A 21,744-nucleotide genomic window follows, 5' to 3' on the forward strand; every position below is an offset into this window, starting at 1 on the left:
AAGCACCCACTACACTCTCTGAGTGGTTGGCGTTAGGAAGGGCATCCAGCTGTAGAAACTCTGCCAAATCAGATTGGAGCCTGGTGTAGCCATCTGGTTTCACCAGTCCTCAGTCAAATCGTCCAACCCATGCTAGCAAGGAAAGCGGACGTTAAACGATGATGATGATACGACGGGCTTCTTTCAGTTTCCGACTACCAAATCCACTCACAAGGCTTTGGTCGGCCCGAGGCTATAGTAGAAGACACTTGCCCAAGGTGCCAAGCAGTGGGACTGAACCCGGAACCATGTAGTTGGTAAGCAAGTTACTTACTACACAGCCACTCTATGTGTGTGTGTTTGTGTGTGTGTGTGTGTGTATGAATACATGATCACTCTATGCCATTATCTGTTTTTCTTGTTTTGCTATTTCTCTCTCCTCCAGGTATACCAGTAAAATGGAAAACAACACAAAAGTTGTGTATGCTACTATGTTGTTTTGGCCAACTACTAATATTATCATCCTTGGAGCTGTAAAAATAACGTCAAGAACAGATGTCTACATGCTTGGTTATCCAAAACCAATTGGATACATTTACTTTCCTTCAATTGGGCTTAAAATTATCCTCCCAAACATCCCTGCATCACGCTTACCCTGTGACTGGGCGTGGGTGTTTAAAATTACAAACCTTGATGAATAAACTTGCTCTCTCTTTCTATCTCTCTTTTGCATCTATCTGTTTCTCTTTTCTCTCTCTCTCTTTATCTATCTATCTATCTGTCTGTCTGTCTACGCATTTATACAAAGACAAATGGATATTTGTATGTATATATAACACACACACACACACATATATATATGTATGTATGTATGTATATGTATTAATTGACATGTACAGTATTATATATCCATTACAGACAATCTAACTAATTTGTTTCACATTGGGGTTCGATGGGGTGTTAGATAACAGCTCAATTATTTAACCCTACACTCTTCAGAGATGGCAGTTATAGAAGAAAATATGGTGACTGCTCTCTGTTGTTTGAGGTGAGAAGCATTAAAACTCACATGGGTAAGAATTTCCTTAGCTTAGCAGACAAACACTTCCCTGATACAAATAGGTTCAGTGAAATATTAAATAGGCACACCCTGAGGGCTTCTTTTGGTTGTGCACCTAATGTAAAAAAGATATTAGTTGGTAGGCCCACACCTGAGACAGAGACAGGATGCTCATGTAGGAGTACCACATGTCCACTGTAATATAGAAACCATTATGGCAGAGGTAACAGCAATTGGACTAAATGGGGAGCCAAATGTGCTAAAGTATGTGGGTGTAACTGAAGAGCCTTTCAGAACCTGATACAACAACCACAAGTCCTATTTCAACATCCTGGAGAGACAAAGCATCACAACCCTGGGCAAGTACATGTGCAAGTTGAAGGAGAGTGCCATAGAATACAACATAAAGTGGAGAGTTTACTTCAATAGGAGCAGGAAGTGCAGATTATGTCTAACTGAGAAAAGAGCTGTATTAAAGAACTCTCAGCACTCAGGCATCTATTTGAATAGCAGATATGAAATTTTTAATCCATGCCCACATGAAAGGAAGTACATTCTAGCATACCTACATGCCCCATTGTGACTATAGTCACCAATTCCCCAAATTCATCTGGGAATCCACCAATGGGTTTGACCCAAACATACACGAAAGCACCCTAACATGGTGGTCATCCACCTTATTGATCCCTTTTTCCACCCAATATAAGTCTCCACATATATAGTACTGCTGCACACACTCCATATCTACACAAATACTCCAAAGAATTTAATGAAAACATAAGCAAAACACACAGATGCTTATGCAGCCTTTGGGTACCCCAATAGTCTGATAGTCAAGGCATTTTAACTAACAGGTTTAAACTATAAAAAGGAGTTTTTAATGTAGTGTGAACATTTTACCCAAATTTCATTGCATTTACTAATGACATAACCAGACCATTTTAGGGTTTCCAATAATTCAGCGCAACAAAATCTACACGTATATCTAACGCGCACACATTTTAATAGAGATATATATAGAAATATATATTTCTCTCTTTTCTTTTTTTGCTTTTGCATATATACTTAAAGGCTTTTGCTCATTTTAAGTCACTGAAGTGTGGTCATGCTGGGGCACCACCTTTAATGATTTTAATCAATCGTACTGAATATTTTTTTTATTTTGATACTTATTTCATTCATCTGTATTTGACAAGTGGTTATGTTACTTTTGGACACAATTTTTAATCAACAGAATTGTGTGTGGCAACTTCATGGATCTAAATTCACACATACACATATATAGCAGGTTTCTGTACTGTTTCCATTTGAATAATTTCACTCACAAGGTATTGGTCACTCTGGATTTGTGGTAGATACACTTGCTCAAGGTACCACACAGTACACATGCACTTCTGAACCCTGCAGTTATAATTGCTAAAGTATACACATAAGGATGAAAGATCCTCCCCCTGCTATATAGGCTTATATAACTAGTTTCCCAGATTCTGTGGCATATATATTCCCTTCTGGTGGTCTGGAGCAACAAGAAATGAAGTGTTTTGCTCGAGAACACACAATGCATTGCCCAGTCCTGGAATTGTAACCTTAATCTTACAATCACGAGTGCAACACCCTAACCACTAAGCCACGTGTTTCCACACACACATATTTATTATGGTTAATGGAAGCAGTATTTGTTTAAAATAGCAATCTGTATATCACACGTAGTTATAACATTGAAAGCCTGCTAAACTGGTGTTTGTCTCAAAAGAGCATCTCTTATAGACGTGTAGTGTTAAAAAGCACAAAAATATATCAGAAGCAGATGAAAATAGTCCAGCAGCAATGGTGGCATAGCTTAATATGTATTTCTGCTGCTTTGAGCCTTGTATCCACTACCAACCTTCTAATATGGAAAAATTGTGACTGAAAAATCACTGATGTCACAATTAGCCGGCCAGCTAAATAAAAATTTGTTCTTAGCAATGGAAGCTTTATTCTTTAAAAATAGCAATCTGTGTGTCATACTTAAAGCAGATATATGATTTTTGTCTGCATTTTTTTAACACTATGTTTATAAGAGCTACTTTCTTGTGACAGAAACTGCAGTTGGCAGGCTTTCCACGGTGTATTTGCTTAAAGTATGATATACGGAATGATATATGTGTGTGTGTGTGTGTTTGATGACACATGGTGTAGCGGTTAGAATGTTACACTCACAACTGTGAGATTGTGGTTTTGATTCTCAGACCAGCATGCATTGTGTTCTTGAGCAAAACACTTCATTTCACAATACTTCAGTCCACTCAGCTGTAACTGGACAACCTTGCAATGGAATGGTGTTCCTCAGGCAGAATGTTGCCCTACCCAGTGGGGTGGAATCATTTAAAAGCTGCATCAATGCAAAGCACATTGTGACTAGCAGTGTAGAACAAAATCAAAGTCTGGTCAATACCTTGATATATGGATGGACAGCACAGGCACAAGCGTATCTGTATGGTTAAGATGTTTGCTTCCCACCCAAATAGTTTTATGTTCAATCCTACTGTGGGACACCTTGGGAAAGTGTCTTCTACTATAGCTCCAGGCTGACCAAGGCCTTGAGTAGATTTGGTACATGAGAACTTACAGAAAGCCTGTCATATATATATATGTTTGTGTGTGTGTCTCCTTGTTTTAACATCTTGTGATTGTTGTGAACGAGTGTCATTCATTTCTGATAATTTGTGAAAACATGTCTGGCCATGAGGAAATATTACCTCCCTTGGAAACAGGTGAAGGTTCGTGACAGGAAGAGCGCCTGGCCATAAGAAAATCTGACTCAAAAAACACTGTTCAACCCATTTAAGCAAAGAAAAGTGAATGTTAAAATAAAGATGATGTATGTAGATATAATCTGTGTATGTGTGTGTATTGTATATACACAGACACATGAAGATAAGGCATACCTTCTATTATACCATTCTCATCTTGGGTGTGCCTTAAGTTGACTATTCAGCTTCAGTTTGACTACTTAATTACCAAATGTTACTCGGACGGGGTCTTACCAGTTCTGTTACTGAGCTAATAGGACCAGTTATGTTTTCTAAGGCTAATTGTTCCTATGACACATTTGGAGGTATTAAATTTCATTTATTATAGATTGGCCCAAGTTTTAATAACTTTTATTCAGAATTGACAAGACATGTATGTGCACACATACAAAATTTTTTAAAAAAAGAACAAAGAAACATATTTCTATTTTTGGTCAAATTCTATTCTTGAAGGAAAGAAAATTTAATTATTGAAGCTTAACTTTTGCATTAATTTTATAATTTTAAATGGAAAAATAAATTTGTATTTTCTAATTCTGAAATCTTAGTGTTTTTATTCACATTATTTTTCTCATTTCTTCTGTTGGTATATTTGTTTAGCCCTAGGTCAGTCCTGATCAAAAGTATTCCACCCATCAGTTTTTTTAATGTACAACAAACTGCGGACCAAATTATATATACTCTTTAAGATGTAGAATGTAACTTGGAGACTTGGTTGTTATTTCTAGCAAGTCACGTAACCACATAGATGGCCCTTTATTGACTCAAGATGTTAGTAGTGGTGGTGTTTAACCCCAGGCTAGTACTGATCCAACATACCTATGATCACAGGTTTCTAGTAGTGATCATTCTCCCACTTTTTCTTAAGAGACATAAATGTAGCAAGGAATACAACATCCAGTGTCCTTCCTTACTGTGATTTGTGGACAATTCAGTTGTTATTTCTAACAGGTCAGGTAACCATGTACAGGCAATGGGAACTATGTATTTCCCTACAAGAAATATCAACCAAACCTCCCTCAAATGACTTCTACCTTCATCTTAACCCTTTTATTGCTGAAATCAGATTCACTCAAAATTTCATTACTTTCAACTGCAGAAAGTAGTTTTATATACCAATCTTTTGTTGAGGAATGTCATGAACAGAATTATTTTACATAAGATATGTCAAGTTTATTGAGACATGAATAACAAAAAATACCAATTCTATATTTTAATTACTGAAATAATGATGGAATTTAATTTCACAGTTAAAGGGTTAAATAAAGTATAAGACCGTCACTTATGTATCATACTTAATGCAAATACATCAGAAAAAGCCAAATTAACTGTAGTATTCATCCCACACATCAAACATTCTGACTACTACCACTGCTGGACAATTTTCATGTGTTACTAATATATATGTGTTATTTAACACAGTACATTCAACAGAGGTGTTATAATCCAGATAAATACAACAGTTTATTTAGCTTTCTGTGAAGTATCTGCATTAAATATAATACACAGATGGCTATTTTAAACTAATATTGCTTCTGTTACGCATAAAAGCAGGATAGATTGGATAACAAAGTCAGTCACGGAAATACAAAAAAGGAGAGGATAGTTACGGCCAGAATTCCTTCCATTATAAATCTATTTGATCAGGACTGATCTAGAAGTAAACAATAGCGATTTATTGGGCCACATTTTTGTATCAAGTAATTAAAAATATCAATCACCTATCTCCATTAGATGATTGGTTGTATGGGAGAAGAGATAAACCAACAGCTGCTACACTAAATCTCACATGATATCTCATAAACCATATCTCTATTTTCAGAGTTGAGGTTGTGAGAAATTTACTTTACAACCACATGATTTTGTGTTATTAAATAACATGTAACTCCAACTAAATGTATTTTGATCATTCACTCAATCATATATATATAGGCGCAGGAGTGGCTGTGTGGTAAGTAGCTAGCTTACTAACCACATGGTTCTGGGTTCAGTCCCACTACGTGGCACTTTGGGCAAGTGTCTTCTACTATAGCCTCGGGCCAGTCTGTATTTATGTGTTCAAATGTACTGTGTCTGAAAGAACGGAAACCAAGAAAGTGACAATATATTTACAAAATTTATTAAGATTTTCTCTTGAACTTTTAATTTTCAGTTGAAACTCTCTTTTTCTTCTTCTCAACAATCTTCCTGGCTTTGTACGCTTTGACTTTGCGTGTTTGTAATTTGCTGTAGTCTTGTCTTTCCATATGAATTCGGCCAGTTTTATTGCGGAAGGCATCATGTGCTATATTTTTCCTCTTCTGGACCTGAAAAAGGAAGAATTAAAAAGCAATATTACATAATGATTCTAATATATATTAAATTTGCAGAGCTACCCTGCTATGCCCAGATTTTTTTATTATTATTATTACTACCAGAAGAGTGACTGATGAAGGGATATTACAGAGACAAGTTACAAAAAGTGTCCAAGTTTACAGAAAAATCAAAGACGGAAAAAGATAAGAGCAAACTGGTAAACAGAGGATAGAAAAATGTCAGAGACCCCAGAGAGGAAGATTGTCGAAACTAAATTTCAAAGTGCCATGTAAAAAGCACTCAGCCCACTCTAGTATGGTGCAGGCTTCTGCTTGACCAGCTCCTGTCAAACCGTCCAACCCATGCTAACATGGACGGAGGATGTTAAATGGTGATGACAATGATGAACATCACATACCAAGAGTAAGCAGCCACTACATAGCTGTTGTTCCCTAGCCTACAGACACTTACTGAGCACAGACCTGTTTATTCTTACAAACTCTCATTGATCTTTCATCAAACTAACAGGAGGACAGCACACTCCTCTCCATCCTCAATCATCCTTTCCAAGTGGAATTTGAAACAAAATCAATGTGGTCTTAGCCAAAGAAGAAAGTCTCTACTACACAACCATTTTTGCTATGACCACCACACAGAGGAATACTGTTAAACAATCCTGGCTCCATTAAAGCAGCAAGGTAACCTTCATGATGGACTTGGCCAATAGACAGATCCATTCTACTTATGATGACAACTGCTTGACAAAACTCCACAAGTCAGCGATGCCGAGACAGGCACAGATGACAGCAGGAAGATGATAACGATGATGATGATGACAAATAGTAGGACAAACCTTTGCAGCCCTTGGATGCTTGCAAGCACGTTTAAATAAGGCATCTGTTGCCAGTTTTGTGCGCCGGAGAACAAACTCAAATGATGGTCCCATGTCAGAGAGTTCAATATAAGGAGTGCGGCAACCAGACTTCTTCAGTGTTATTCTAGAAATAAAGCAGGAGAAAAAAATGTACTCAAGTTAAATATATATGTGTTTGTGTGTGAACACACACACACACACACACAAAATAATGCATATTAAACATCATATAAGATCAATTGTTGATTTATTGAAGTGCTTTTTGTGTGACACTATCACCACTGCTTTTTTATGTGGCACCAGCACCAGTGCTTTTTACATGATACCAAGTTTCAAACAAAAATCATCCTGGGTTTTATCTGTGAAGTTGTGCTAATATTACATGCTTTAATGCAGTCCCACTGCATGGCACCTTGGGCAAGTGTCTTCTACTATATCCTCGGGCCAACCAAAACCGACAACCAATGCTAGTGTGTTAACGTCCCCATATCTTAGCAGTTCGGCAAAAGAGACCAATTACAAGGCTTCCAAACAATAAGTCCTGGGGTCAATTTGCTTGACTAAAGGCGGTGCTCCAGCATGGCCGCAGTCAAATGACTGAAACAAATAAAAGAATAAAGAAGAAAAAAAAAACACTGACAATGTCACCAATTTGGGCTATTTACTAAACCTGGAATAATGAAAAGTGAAGGTGACTAACCAAGTAGTTAGGATGCTGCAGTCACAATTGCAAGATAGTGGTTTCAATTCCCTGACAGGAAGGTGTGTTGTGTTTATGAGCAAAACTTTTCATTTCACATTGCATCATTTCACTGAGCAGCAAATGAACAACTCTGCAAAGGGCTGGCATTTCATTCAGAGGTGCTGTTGTAATCTTGGTCATTTATGCACCACGGAAACCAGGTAACTAGCCCCATGAATTCTAGGACTTCAGACAATAATGTCCAGGAGTTGATGACAATAATGACTGATGAAAAATGATCCCAGTAGAATTTGAACTCATAGTGAAGTGAATTGAAAAAAGTTTTGCAAAATACTCTATTTGATTCTAATAACTTTGCCATTAGAAAAAAATGGATGAGGGGGGGGGGAACATTTTTGAGCAAAGGTTTATTTGAACACAACTGACCATGGGCTAAACAGCTACAATATGCTAGCATCAGTAGTTCAATACCTTACCAAACACACTGTAGCTAACGTAACTTTAAAAAAAAAAAAAATAGGGGAGAGAGCAGGGCTTTTGTATACATATATAAAAATGACTTACTTATAATTCCGCATGTAAATCTTGCCGTCTGCTGCAACGAACATGATAACGTGTTCCAACCCTGCCAGACGTACATTATCAACAACAGCACCACGAAAGAAGTCTGTAATAAAAGATAAAGAATGGAAATATTAACCATAAGCCTTGTGAGTGTATTTGGTAGACGTATATATATATATAAAGGGGCAGAAATAGTAACGAGCCATTTAACGGTAAATTTAAATATGGACGAAATCTAGAAATACGGTATTGATCTCCAAATTTTGATTTTTTGTTTGATTTATTTATTTGTTTGTTTGTTCTAAAAGATTATTCCCCGAAGACGTGTATGGCAACTTATATGTTTGACTTAAACTTGACGGTCAAATATAGCTTTATACAGAAATGTTGACATTGGAATAAATTACATTGATATGGATATTAGCGTCAAATCTCTCTCTTAAATGTAAAAATTTAAAACTTTGGATATATATATATATATATATATTTGTAAGTGTGTATGTCTTTGTGTCTGTCTCCCCACCATCGCTTGACAACTGATGTTGGTGAGTTCACATTCCAGTAACCTAGCAGTTCGGCAAAAGGAACCGATAGAATAAGTACTAGGCTTACAAAGAATACGTCCTAGGGTCGATTTCTTTGATTAAAACCCTTTAAAATGGTGCTCCAGCATGGCTGCAGTCAAATGACTGAAACAAGTAAAAGAATAATGTTACTGCCTCAAACTGCACCCTTTCCTCCCCCTGCATGCATAAGGCCCAAGATGTTACACAGCTGGATTGAACCCAGACGCCACATAGGTGCAAAACTAACTTATTAACTAAATAGCCAGGCCTGTCAAATATTTGAAATATTGAATCGATATAAAAATAAAAAGAGGCCATCACCATCATCAATACAACAACTTACCAATAAATAAATTCTTTAATCGTACATAATCAGCATCTTGTTCAAATGGATCTCCAGCAAATAAAAGACATGGCTTGGTTCCCAAAGAGACTTTGGAACTCTGCAAAAGAAGAAATAGTTTTTTTTAAAAATCAGTTGATTTTTTTTTTTCCTTATTACATTTCAATTTTGAATTTTAGAAATATTGCATTGAAGAGTGCTACTGCTATTTAGCTCCAAGAAACACCCTTTCTAGTTGGTTACGTGACACAAGCATTCTGTGTCCTCAAGTTTTCAAACAGGGATGATAAGCACCTCCACCCAACAAAATCAGCATCCAGATGGTGTTTCTTGGAGCTAAATAGCAGAAGCACTCTTCCCTTTCCTGGGACTGCCACATTAAGTTGGCATCAAATCATCATTTTTGAATTTGTTTTGCAAGAATTTTGCAGTATAAGCAAGTGTTGATATTACTGTACTTCAGAGAGTGCCATCATTTTACCAATAAAACACACGTATTAGTTTAGGCTTGGTTCAGTTTTATTAATTAATCAATAAACCAATAGGCTGTGTGGTAAAAAGTTTGCATCCCAACATAGTTTTGGGTTCAGTCCTAAATTGTGGCTGGGGCTGTCTACTATAGCTCTGCATCAACCAAAGCCTTGTGAGTGAATATGGTTGAAGGAAACTGTGTCAAAGTCCATCAAGTATCATATTCATCATTTAATGTCATTTTCCATGTTGGCATGAATTGGACGGTTTGATCAGAGCTGGTGAGCGGAACTGCACCAGGTTCCAGTCTGATTTCGCTTGTTTTCTATAGTTGGATGCCCTTCCTAATGGCAACTACTTTACAGAGTGTAGCAGGTGCTTTTTCAGGTGGGTTGCCATTAAAAGGGTCAAGGGTTTCAATCTCAATGCACAGTATGCCTTCAGCCAAAATGCCTTCTATGATAGTCGAATGAAATTTGGTAGACAGAAATTGCAAAAACACATGTCTTGCATGTATATCTTTTACCAAAGGGGCTTCAGAACTACCACAAACTTAACTTCCTCAAAGATAAATAAAACAAATTCATATATTTACCTTCTCATCCATCATTGATTTGAACTCTTCAATTCCTAATTCTATCATGTCCATCACATGATGATCAAAAAATCGACCTTAAGGATGCAAATATAAAAAGAAAGGATCAAATATGGCGAACGGTATTTTTCTGAAGAATCAATAAACACACATACACAGGTTATCTTGGAAGTAATAAATAACAATAGATTAATTCTTTACCAATGACTAAATTTGCAGGTTTTTTCTTGGAATGTGAACCAAACATAAACAAGGAAGCATCAGATCTGGCAGAAAAAAAATCCTGAAATTAAAAATAATAAAAATAGATTAAAAAATAATTGAAGTTAAATAAAGACATAATAAAATGAATTATTAGCATTGGAAGTAGTGTTAATCCTTTAGCATTTAAACTGGCCAAAATATTCTAGCTGTTTTTGTCCAAGCCAGCCAGATCTGGCCTCTTATACCTTACCCTACAATGTCATTCTAAAACTAAACAATCACATCATTGAAATCTCAAAGCCACGAGATACTGCATGATCAATCCAAAACGTGTTGGCACTCCATCGCTTACGACGTTGAGGGTTCCAGTTGATCCGATCAACGGAACAGCCTGCTCGTGAAATTAACGTGAATTAACGTGCAAGTGGCTGAGCACTCCACAGACACGTGTACCCTTAACGTAGTTCTCAGGGATATTCAGCGTGACAGTGTGACAAGGCTGACCCTTTGAATTACAGGCACAACAGAAACAGGAAGTAAGAGTGAGAGAAAGTTGTGGTGGAAGAGTACAGTAGGGTTCGCCACCATCCCCTGCCGGAGCCTCGTGGAGCTTTAGGTGTTTTCGCTCAATAAACACTCACAATGCCCGGTCTGGGAATCGAAACCGAGATCCTATGACCACGAGTCCGCTGCCCTAAACACTGGGCCATTGCGCCTTCACTTGCAACAGAATAATCTGAATGCTAAAGAGTTAATACAAAAAGCTGATCTTTATAACCAATGGGTGTCTTGTTAAAACATTGCATGCTTGTTATTAACATCGAGAAATCTTTTCATTCAGGCACTTGGTGTCTAAAAGGACACACATAGACCATAGCAGACGAGAATTGCCTGTCATGGGCACTGGAACTCCAACTTCACATGATTTCATTCAATTGGAAATCATCAGTGGGAGAGGTGTCATGACAAATAACTAATTTTTAATAAACTTGCTGGCTATTTGCGACTTCAGAGTCTAAAAAGATGCTGATGCTTTATATATCATAGTAGCAAGATTTGACTGGTATGTGGTAACCAGATACCTCACACTGATTTCCAATAGACTGAAATCATGCGATATGGGAGTTCTGGTGCCCATGACAGACTATTCTTGTCTGCTATGATCTATGTGTGTGCAAAATTACTAAGTAATGGGGACGTAATCAAACGAGGACCAGTTGTCAAACAACAATGGTGGGGCCAATCACAAAGAAACACACACATCTTTATCTACATATATATCATAATCACTTAGACACATCAGATTCTGTCAAACCGTCCAATCCATACCAGCATTAAATGACGACGATGATGATATATCTGTCTACTTATCAATATATGTGTGTATAAATATATATACACACACACACACACAATGGGCTTCTAGACAATTTTCATCATCAACGAAATTCACTCACATGGCATTGGTTAGCCCAGGGCTATAATAGAAGAAACATGCCCAAGGTGAAGTGGGACTGAACTCAAAACCACATAGTTACAAACCAAGCTTCCTATCTGCACAGCCATTTCCTGCACCAATTATACTTGGATAATTTCCATAAATCAAACAAAATATTACGAAACTCTAAAAGAATCTCTAAAATTTCCGGTACTTACCAAAGAATTTTCACTCTCAAATGGCCGAATAATATTTTTCCTAAGAAAACAAAAATAATTAAACATTATTACTATTATTATTACATGTATAATCTAATACCAAAAATATATAAATACTTCAAATACAGGAATTTCCTCCAGAAAAACATTTGTTTATTCCAATTTTTCTCTATTTTTCTTCCTTCATGTAATTTGCAATTTACGGAAACAAATATTAAGGAGGCAAGTTAATAGAATCATTAGCTGGCAGAAACGTTAGCACGCTGGGCGAAATGCTTAGCGGTTATTTCTTCTGTCTTTACATTAAAAGGTGGTGCTCCAGCATGGCCGCAGTCAAATAACTGAAACAAGTAAAAGAATACCACACAAAATCTTGTCTTATTATTATCATTAATGACGAGCAGGATCAAAAGTTTAGCAGTATTTTTGCCCGTTGCTACGTTCTGAGTTCAAATTCCGCTGAGGTCAACTTTGCCCTCCATCCACCTGAAACTGCTCTTAGTTCAATGATACAAGACTCTAGAATTCAGATCACATTGTTTTGAATTAAACATGCATTATCTCATGGCTTTGAAATTGTTTATGTAATTGTATATTTACTGAATGATATTGTATGGTAGGTTTGAAGCCTGATGTGGCCAGCTTAAATGCTAAAATGTTGAAACAATCTGATCAACAGAACAGCCTTCTTGTGAAATTAGCATGCAAGTAGCTAAGCACTCTACAGAAGTACAGGTGCACCTCATTTTTGTCAGCTGAGTGGACTGGAGCAACATGAAATCAAGTGTCTTGCTCAAGTATACAAATGCTCTGCCAGGAATCAAATTCATGCCCTTACAACTGTGAGCTGAATACTCTAACCACTAAGCCATGTGCCCAAGATTAATAATAACAGTTATTTAACTAAATTCTTCATTATTTTCTTGGTTGACTCAACTTTCCTGAGTCAAGGAACTGAGCAGTGGAATCAATCATGGAGCTACAATATGTTTGGAAAGCAGACTTCTTAAACCACGCAGCCATATCTATAATCAATTATATCATAGAAGGGGTGTCTCAGTATGGCTACAGTCCAATGAGACTAATTGGAGAATAAAAGTTAATTAGAAGAAAAAAAAAAAAAACCCATTCCCTAATCACTCGAAGAAATTAAAAATGGATGTAAAAACCAGCAAAGACTAAAAAAGACTTTTTAAAAATCACATACCTTTTGTACATGACTGCATTGGGTTTCTTCAAGACATACTGCATAAAAAAAAAATTAATTAAAGAACAATATTATGAATCTTGGTTCTTGGGAGGGTCATTACAACAATAATAACACAAGCACTGGTTCAATATCACTTCATTGCTAATACTAATGATTTGTAGGTACATAATATTTCGTTATGCAACTATAATATACTATGAAGTATATTAAATGTTTTTTATGAGACAATACCAAGATCAGTGCTGGCTATAATTTCTATAGAATATATGTAGAAATAATCGTAACAAAATAATCTTCATTGTTAGTTAATTGGTTAAATAGCTAACCATTTGTTTAATGTACTGGTTAAACCAAGGCAGACCTTGGAGAAAGAGGGAAATCACTGGGAAGGTTGCAAATAGTAACAAAAGCTACTTTGACTAACAAACAACCAATTGATCATTTAACTAGTACATTAAACAAACAATTGATTAGTTAGTTGGTTAGACATTTAACCAATTGACTAACAATAAAGAGGTGATACCGAACCAATGCATTTGTGTAATGACCCACTCAAGACACAAGGTTTGTTTCAATACACAAATTCACATAAAAAATCTTGCAAACCAACTACAAAAACAAAAGAAGAATAACACAACAGATTCATCAGCATTAACAGAACTTGAAAATGCTCTGGCATGGTTTCTACAGCTGGAGGTCCTTTCTAATGCCAACCACTTTACAGAGTGTACTGGATGCTTTTTACATGGTACCAGCACAGCTACTTTTATACATACGAGTATCATCATCCGACAAACAAGGTTGTTCATTTCCAGTCCTCCCTGGAATCATGTCCAGCCATGGGAAAATATTACCTTACTTGGAAACAAGTGAGGATTGGTGACAGGAAGGGCATCCTACTACAATAAAAAAATCTCTTGCAACAAATTCTGCCCAACCAATATCCATTCATGGGATACTCTCTCTTTTACTTGTTTCAGTCATTTGACTGTGGCCATGCTGGAGCACCGCCTTTAGTCGAGCAAATTGACCCCCAGGACTTATTCATTAGAAGCCTAGTACTTATTCTATCGGTCTCTTTTGCCGAACCACTAAGTTACGGGGATGTAAACACACACACCAGCATCGGTTGTCAAGCGAAGTTGGGGGGACAAATACACACACATACATATATATATATATATATATATATATATATATACATATATACGACGGGCTTCTTTCAGTTTCTGTCTACCAAATCCACTCACAAGGCTTTGGTCGGCCCGAGGCTATAGTAGAAGACACTTGCCCAAGGTGCCACGCAGTGGGACTGAACCCGGAACCATGTGGTTGTAAGCAAGCTACTTACCACACAACCAGGGGTCTAGCAAAATTGAGGTGTATCTTATAAATTAGTGTATCGCATATGCCAAGAGATTTGCATGGTCTGAGGAGACCTGAAAGACTACACAAGAACAACAACACTTACGATATCTCTCAAAGCTTTAGTGACAGTTTCACTCGTGTTCCCTCCTTTGATAATCATGGCCACTTTGGTATTTTCAAAGATTTTTGGTTCTCTTCGTTCCAAGGTTCGTTTCCCTTTCTGGGTCTTGGTAGGTCTACAAAAGAGGGGAGGGACGAAAATCAATTTACAATATTCATTTTACAACTACTATTAATAAGGCCCGTGAGCTTGTAAGGATCGTTAGCATGTTGGACAGAATGCTTAGCGACGTTTTCTTTCGTGTTCGGAGTTCAAATTCTGCGGATATCGACTTTCAACCTTTGAAATACAGGTACAACAGAAACAGGAAGAAAGAGTGAGAGAAAGTTGTGGTGGAAGAGTACAGCAGGGTTCGCCACCATCCCCTGCCGGAGCCTCGTGGAGCTTTAGGTGTTTTCGCTCAATAAACACTCACAGCGCCCGGTCTGGGAATCGAAACCGCGAGTCCGCTGCCCTAACCACTGGGCCATTGCGCCTCTACTCTTTCGGATATTCTTGTGACAAACATCGCCATAATTTTGCCTTGTTTCCTTCAACTTGTAGCCACTTTCATCATAAATTCTATCGTATGGTTCATAGTTTCTAAACGAATTCTTTGAAAATGATGGCAAAGGTAAAGAATACGTACACCCGGTGGTTAGGGTTAGGTCGAAAACGAGTGGTGTGCGTATTCTTTACCTCATCCAAAATCATATATTAAAACGACTGTCAGCATTTATCTTATACTCGTTTCGATCATTCGATACGGCCATGCTGGGGTACTGCTTTGAAGGATTTCAGTCGAACAAATCGATCCGAGTACTTTTTTTAAAGCCCTGTACTTATTCTATCAGTCTCTTTTGCCGAACCGACAAGGTACGGGGACGTAAACAAACCAAAAATCGGTTGTCTTAAGATTAATGCTTCAACGTCTTCATTCCAAATGGTCACTAGGTCCATAAATATAACCACGTATGAATGTTTTGATGGCATTTAAAGTGTGTATATAAATTTACTTTACTTTTATAATTGCATTTTCACTCTTTAAAAATCTAAACAATTAATAAATCAAATTTTTAGAAAGAAAATAACATAATTTTCGTTCTTAAAGACATTATTTTTGCTCGGGTACTCTGCAATAAAACATGAGATAAATGATAATTTAGTACGTACACAATCAACGGCAATACCATTCTGACAGATCGATGGAATCCGTTATCAATAAATAAGCAGGAGTATATTGATGCCTGTACAGATGTGAAGTAGTGGCGTTAATTCCTAATTATCAATTATCGCCAGACTGAAATAAAATAACACGTGCGTGGCTCGCAAGGACCACATCCAGGAAGTGATGTCATAGATGTTACTATAGTACAGCACTTGACAAGCAGTAAATTTACGAAATTAGGATCGTTATGTGAATCACATTTATCTTTTTTTTCTCTTACTTGTTTCAGGCATTAGATCGCGACCATGCAGGGGCACCGCTTTGAAGAATTTTTAGTAAAATGAATCGATCCTAGTACTTATCATATTTTTAAAGCCTGGTACTTATTCTATCAGGGATTTTTATTTTTGCCAAGCCACTAAGTTACGGTGACATAAACAAACCGGCACCGATTGTCAATCAGCGGTAGGAGACAAACACACACACACACATACGCACACATACACGCACACTTAGTGCTTTTCTTGAATTGTCTGCTCCTTCCTCCCCTCTGGACTTTTCTCCCTTTCTGATGAAGAGCCATACTCAAAACGTCATTTCCACTCCTCTTTTCCCATCTATGTGAGAGAGATAGAAGCAGTGGTGGACAGGATCTAAAAATATTGGTTGCCAGGAGACTAAGGGGCCCCACCCACAACTACAAGGCTAATGATTGTGCAAAGAAAGGTGCTGATTCTGCTCACAGGGGATTACAGCTGCTGAGTACTGACATAGATAGAGGAGTGAAGGAGAAATGGGAATTAAGGGAATGAGATGTGGAGAATGTTTGATGAGACAGGATGGATTGCAAGCATAAATAGAATACTTTTAGGATATTAGGATATAATTTTTTGCAATGATTGATGGGTTCTTAAGCACAGAGAATCACCAATCAGTCTTTTGTTATCTCCTTTCCAAGGATCAGCATCTTGAGATCAGCCTTCAGTACTTATTCCCATATCTTCATACCTCTCTAGTCCCGGGTTCAGTCCCACTGCGTGGCACCTTGGGCAAGTGTCTTCTACTATAGCCTTGAGCTGACCAAAGCCTTGTGAGTGGATTTGGTAGACAGAAACTGAAAGAAGCCCGTCGTATATATATGTATATGTATATATGTATGTGTGTGTGCATATGTTTGTGTGTCTGTGTTTGTCCCCCCCCCCAACATCGCTTGACAACTGATGCTGGTGTGTTTACGTCCCCGTAACTTAGCAGTTCGGCAAAAGAGACCGATAGAATAAGTACTAGGCTCACAAAGACTAAGTCCTGGGGTTAATTTGCTCGACTAAAGGCGGTGCTCCAGCATGGCCGCAGTCAAATGACTGAAAAAAGTAAAAGAGTAATTGGAATATTAACAGATAACATCTTCACTATGATTTTCACCATTTATGATGCAAAGGTCAATGTGCTTTGCAAGATCTACATGAACCCAAAGTAATAACTCCACAAATGTCATCAATTTGAGCACATTCACTCTTTATGTGTTCCATCAAGCATGTTGCATCTGTGATTTTCAATGAGAAAATATATATAGGTAAAATGTAATATATAAGATATATATGTAAAATATATATAACATATATAGGTAAAAAAAAATATATTAGTTAATGAGATTGTCTATGTATCCAGACTTTAAAGACACACTGTACAATAACTGTGCACTGATCGTAGTCTTGTGAGTGAATTTGGTTAATGGAAACTGTGTGGAAGCCTGTCATATATATGTGTGTGTATGTGTGTGAGTGTGTCCTTGTGTTTGTTCTTCAACTGCTTGACAACCACTGCCGATTTGCTTATGTTCCCATGACTTAGCAGTCAGGCAAAAGAAACTAATAGAATAAGTACCAGACCTTAAAAAAAATTGAGGTCGATTTATTCAACTAACACCCTTCAAGGTAGTGCCCCAGCTTGGCTGCAGTCCAATGACTGAAACAAGTAAAAAGATAAAAAAAGAATAAACGATATAATAAAAGAGATTATTTATTTATATTTATTTATATAATATTTTCTGAAAAAAAAATAAAAGCGGAACATTTTATTTATTAATACATTTTTTCTGAAGAAATAAAAGAAACATGAGTGAGAAATAATTTTCTATTTAATTTATTTTAAATTTGAATCGGCAGAAGTCCCCGCCGTGCAGAAATCCTCTTCAGAGTAAGACGAAAGATGTTAGAGTGAAATAATTCTGCAGTTGAATACGATCAATCAACGACACATGGCGATTTTCGAAAATATTACTGAATTATGTCGAGCGAGCTGGCATCGTTTGTCAGCTTATTAACAGACTTGGAGCAGATGTCATCAAGTCAGATCGGTAGGAATTTACTTCCAGCTTTCCTCTTTCTAATCTGACCAATTTCAAATATGTTTTCGTTTGTATTTCTGCTTGTTTTTCCCCCTATCACACCTCTTGTATGAAACCTCTCTCTCTCTCTCTCTTTTTTTTCCTCGTTAGTTTTACAGACTTGGAGCTGATGGATTTTAGGTAGAAAATCGCTTCGAACTATGAACGATTTATAACCTGATCAATATTGGATATATTCTCCTTTCTATTTACGATCACCTTCGTTTCTTTATCTTCTCTCCTGTCATCTATCAAAACCCCTTTTAATTAAGGTTGCCAAACACAGCAAGCAAGGTACTTCATTTAACCCTTAATAACCAACGAGACTATTTTATGATAGTGAATCCTAGATTTATGTTTGCTCCTCTTCTTTCATAAAAATACCAATTATTAGGACACTCCTCTTACTATAAGCGATTTATAACCTGATCAATATTGGATATATTCTCCTTTCTATATATGATCACCTTCGTTTCTTTATCTCCTCTCCTGTCATCTATCAAAACCCCTTTTAATTAATTAAGGTTGGTCATTCACAGCAAGCAAGGTACTTGAATTAACCCTATAACCATCTAGACAATTTTAATGATACTGAATCCTAGATTTATGTTTGTTCCTCTTCTTTCCTAAAAATACCAATTATTAGGACACTCCTCTTACCGTATCATAAAATTGCAAAAGAAATAGAAATATTATTTCAATCTTTGAACTATAAATATATTAAAAAAAAAAGAAATACTATGTGAGAAATAAGTTGATATTAACGGTACACGAAGAATTCGTACAAATTCGATATTACATTGAGAAATATATATTTCAAATGAATAATTACACTACAGACAGTGTTAATCGAAAGATTATTTCAAAATAAAATATTTATTACTTTTATGTCCAGCTTACAATAATGATCTCTCTCATACTACTCACACACACACACACATATATATGTATTCACACCAAATTAAAATTGTCAATTAATATTTACACTGGATATAGTTTTGGATATAGTTTTAAGTGTATGTAAAAGAAATATTTCACAGAAATTGTTTTTACTTTTCTGTTCAGGAAACAATATAACTCTTGGTTTCAGTTTCACTGTAACTGATTATACACTCCCTCTGCGCGTGTGCATATATATATATATATATATATATATATATATATATATATATATATATATTCATGGCAAGTAATTTATTTCGTTCATGCATCCAAAGTAATAGTAATCCAGTCAAATAGCTCTGACGGTGTGTGTGTGTATGTATGCATATATATATATATATAAACTCAGCATGTACAAAGTACCGATCAAGCATTGCGATCGATTTAGTATTCCTAAAACATTCTAGATCTGAGTGGAATTATAATACGTGTAGTCTTTTTTCCTCTCTCTCTCTCTCTCTCTCGTTTGTGCATTGAAACCCGTGTATAAAAATAAAAATTCCTTTCTGTCTCCTGTTATTATATTAATTACATTCCATTAAAAATAACTGGTGAACCGACGAAATCTATTCTCCCGGTGTGGGGCGTTAGACATGCTAGAAAAAGCAGCAACCAAGTCGCCCTGAAAGTACACACCCTACTAAGATAGATATATTTGGCAGACAGTGTAGTCTGTTATATTATAATAAAGACAGTGTTCCTGGTTGGAACGTCTTTGATCATGGATATGTTCGATTTAGAGCTGATTGAAAGAGGTTGGTGGTGGTAGTGAGTATAAAGCTGGAGAAACGTATTCTCTGTTTGATTTAAAATCAAATGGCACCATCGTATTTAAGAGTCACGAACATAATTGATTTCTTACCTAGACGCAAGGCCCCAAATTTAAAGCAGTGGGGGAACCGCTTACAGCTACCCTTATACTTGCTACTTTATAATAATGATTTGTTTCCCACAAGAATCTCAGATGACGGGGACATTAAAAATATAATTTACAGAATTTGTGTTGGGGCTTACATAAAAGATGAAGGCAAAGAAAGGAAAAAGAGTGAAATGAGATAAACGTATAATAATAATTCTTTGTACTGTAAGCGTAAGACCAGCAGTTTTGGTGGGGCGGGGGACGGGATTCGATTACATCGATTCCAGTACTTGGCTGATATTTTATTGACCCCGAAAGGATGTCGATCTCGGCGGATTTTGAACTAAGAACGTAATCGGACGAAATGCCGCTTGGCGTGCTAAATGTTCTGTCAGCTCGCTAACTTAATAACGATAATGGTTTCTAATTTAGCAGTGATTTGGAGGGGAGGCGAGTTAGATAATACCTTCGACACCGGTGTTTGACCTGTATTTTATTTTATCAATCCCGAAACGATGAAAGGCAAAGTTAATCTTGGAATATAAAGAACCGAAACAAATACCGCAAGGCATTTTCCCGATGCTCTGACGATCCTATCAGTACTCAAGTTTCGAGGGGAGTCTGTTAGACTGCCAGTACTAGCCTGGTACACTTTATTTTATCGACCTCGGCGGGAAGAAAGGCAAAGTTGGCTTCGGCCGGACTTGAACCCAATCACAGTGCCCCATTGGAATGCATTTTTATTACAAAAGGTTGTGTGTGGTATATATACAATAGGGTGTGTATGTGTGTGTGGTTACATTCACAATAAACGAGGAAGGAGTCTTTACACCCTTCAAATCAAGGTGTGTTGCTATCTCAGGGGTACCCCGTTAGTCTTCGAATGGTTAGCTTTTAGGCCGTTTTAAAAAATGTTATAATTAATTATTTTTAAAGTAATTTTATTTCATGGTAATTTCTACTTCTATTTTCCTCCTGAAGTCTGTGCTGTTGTGTTTGTGTGTTCGATCTGAGTCGCTTTCTCGGAAGAAGAACCGAGCGAGGCAATGTGTTGTTTAATGCAAATCTCACTCCATTATTAGTAGAAGTAGCAGCAGCCGGCACTTAGTGTATAATTCAACATACCAGCCGCTATAATATAAACAAAAGATTGGTATAATGGTATAATGTCTTCGTGGATGGATGGTGGGGGGGAACCTATTAATTAATAATTATAATTAATTAATGTGTTGTTTGTTCATCTCGTCGTGTTAGACTGGGAAGGGGGCGAATTGGCAGAATCGTTACACCGTCAGATAGAGAGCTCCAGCTCCGGCTCTCTGCGTTCTGAGTTCAAGTTCCACCAGGCCTCAGTTTTGTCTTTCATCCGTTTGGGTCCGATACACACAAAGTATTAGCGGTAGAGATGGACTATATGTAATCTGAACCTTTCCCCACCTTATTTATTAATTTTTTTTTACGGAATCCCACGTTTTAGGCTATGGAGATTCCGATTCTGAAAAAAAAATTTTTGAAAAATTTCAACCCCCCCCCCACCAAGCAGGCTATTTACATGCTAGAAATAACAGCCAAATCTCACAAAACTAGTATTAGGGTTAGGTTTAGG

At 36.9% G+C, this 21,744-nt stretch overlaps 3 protein-coding genes across 4 annotated transcripts in view; 2 read left to right on the forward strand and 1 right to left on the reverse strand.

The window, feature by feature from the left end:
* Positions 1-4,368, forward strand: part of LOC106877605 (alpha-L-fucosidase) — a 28,584-nt gene extending 24,216 nt beyond the window's left edge. For both annotated transcript variants that reach the window (XM_052975867.1, XM_014926550.2), the window contains exon 8: positions 425-4,368. In XM_052975867.1, coding sequence (XP_052831827.1) covers positions 425-680 — 256 coding nt within the window. In that variant the 3' untranslated portion in view covers positions 681-4,368. The remainder of the gene's footprint in view (positions 1-424) is intronic.
* A 1,569-nt stretch (positions 4,369-5,937) lies between these two features.
* On the reverse strand, positions 5,938-16,146 carry LOC106877602 (ribosome production factor 2 homolog). The gene is made up of 10 exons (XM_014926547.2): positions 15,957-16,146; positions 14,787-14,919; positions 13,313-13,350; positions 12,106-12,145; positions 10,447-10,528; positions 10,246-10,322; positions 9,180-9,279; positions 8,271-8,373; positions 6,983-7,127; positions 5,938-6,140 (listed from the first exon to the last, which is right to left on the reverse strand). The coding sequence occupies exons 1-10, from the start codon at positions 15,974-15,976 to the stop codon at positions 5,976-5,978; spliced, it is 903 nt and encodes a 300-aa protein (XP_014782033.1). The 5' UTR covers positions 15,977-16,146; the 3' UTR covers positions 5,938-5,975.
* A 2,027-nt stretch (positions 16,147-18,173) lies between these two features.
* The window catches only part of LOC106877601 (ubiquitin carboxyl-terminal hydrolase 45), a 77,352-nt gene continuing 73,781 nt past the window's right edge, over positions 18,174-21,744 (forward strand). Inside the window, exon 1 of the mRNA XM_052975651.1 lies at positions 18,174-18,307. The gene's annotated coding sequence lies outside the window, so the exon portion shown is untranslated. The remainder of the gene's footprint in view (positions 18,308-21,744) is intronic.

The sequence above is a fragment of the Octopus bimaculoides genome, chromosome 22 (assembly GCF_001194135.2).
Source record: "Octopus bimaculoides isolate UCB-OBI-ISO-001 chromosome 22, ASM119413v2, whole genome shotgun sequence".
NCBI classification, from domain to species: domain Eukaryota; kingdom Metazoa; phylum Mollusca; class Cephalopoda; order Octopoda; family Octopodidae; genus Octopus; species Octopus bimaculoides.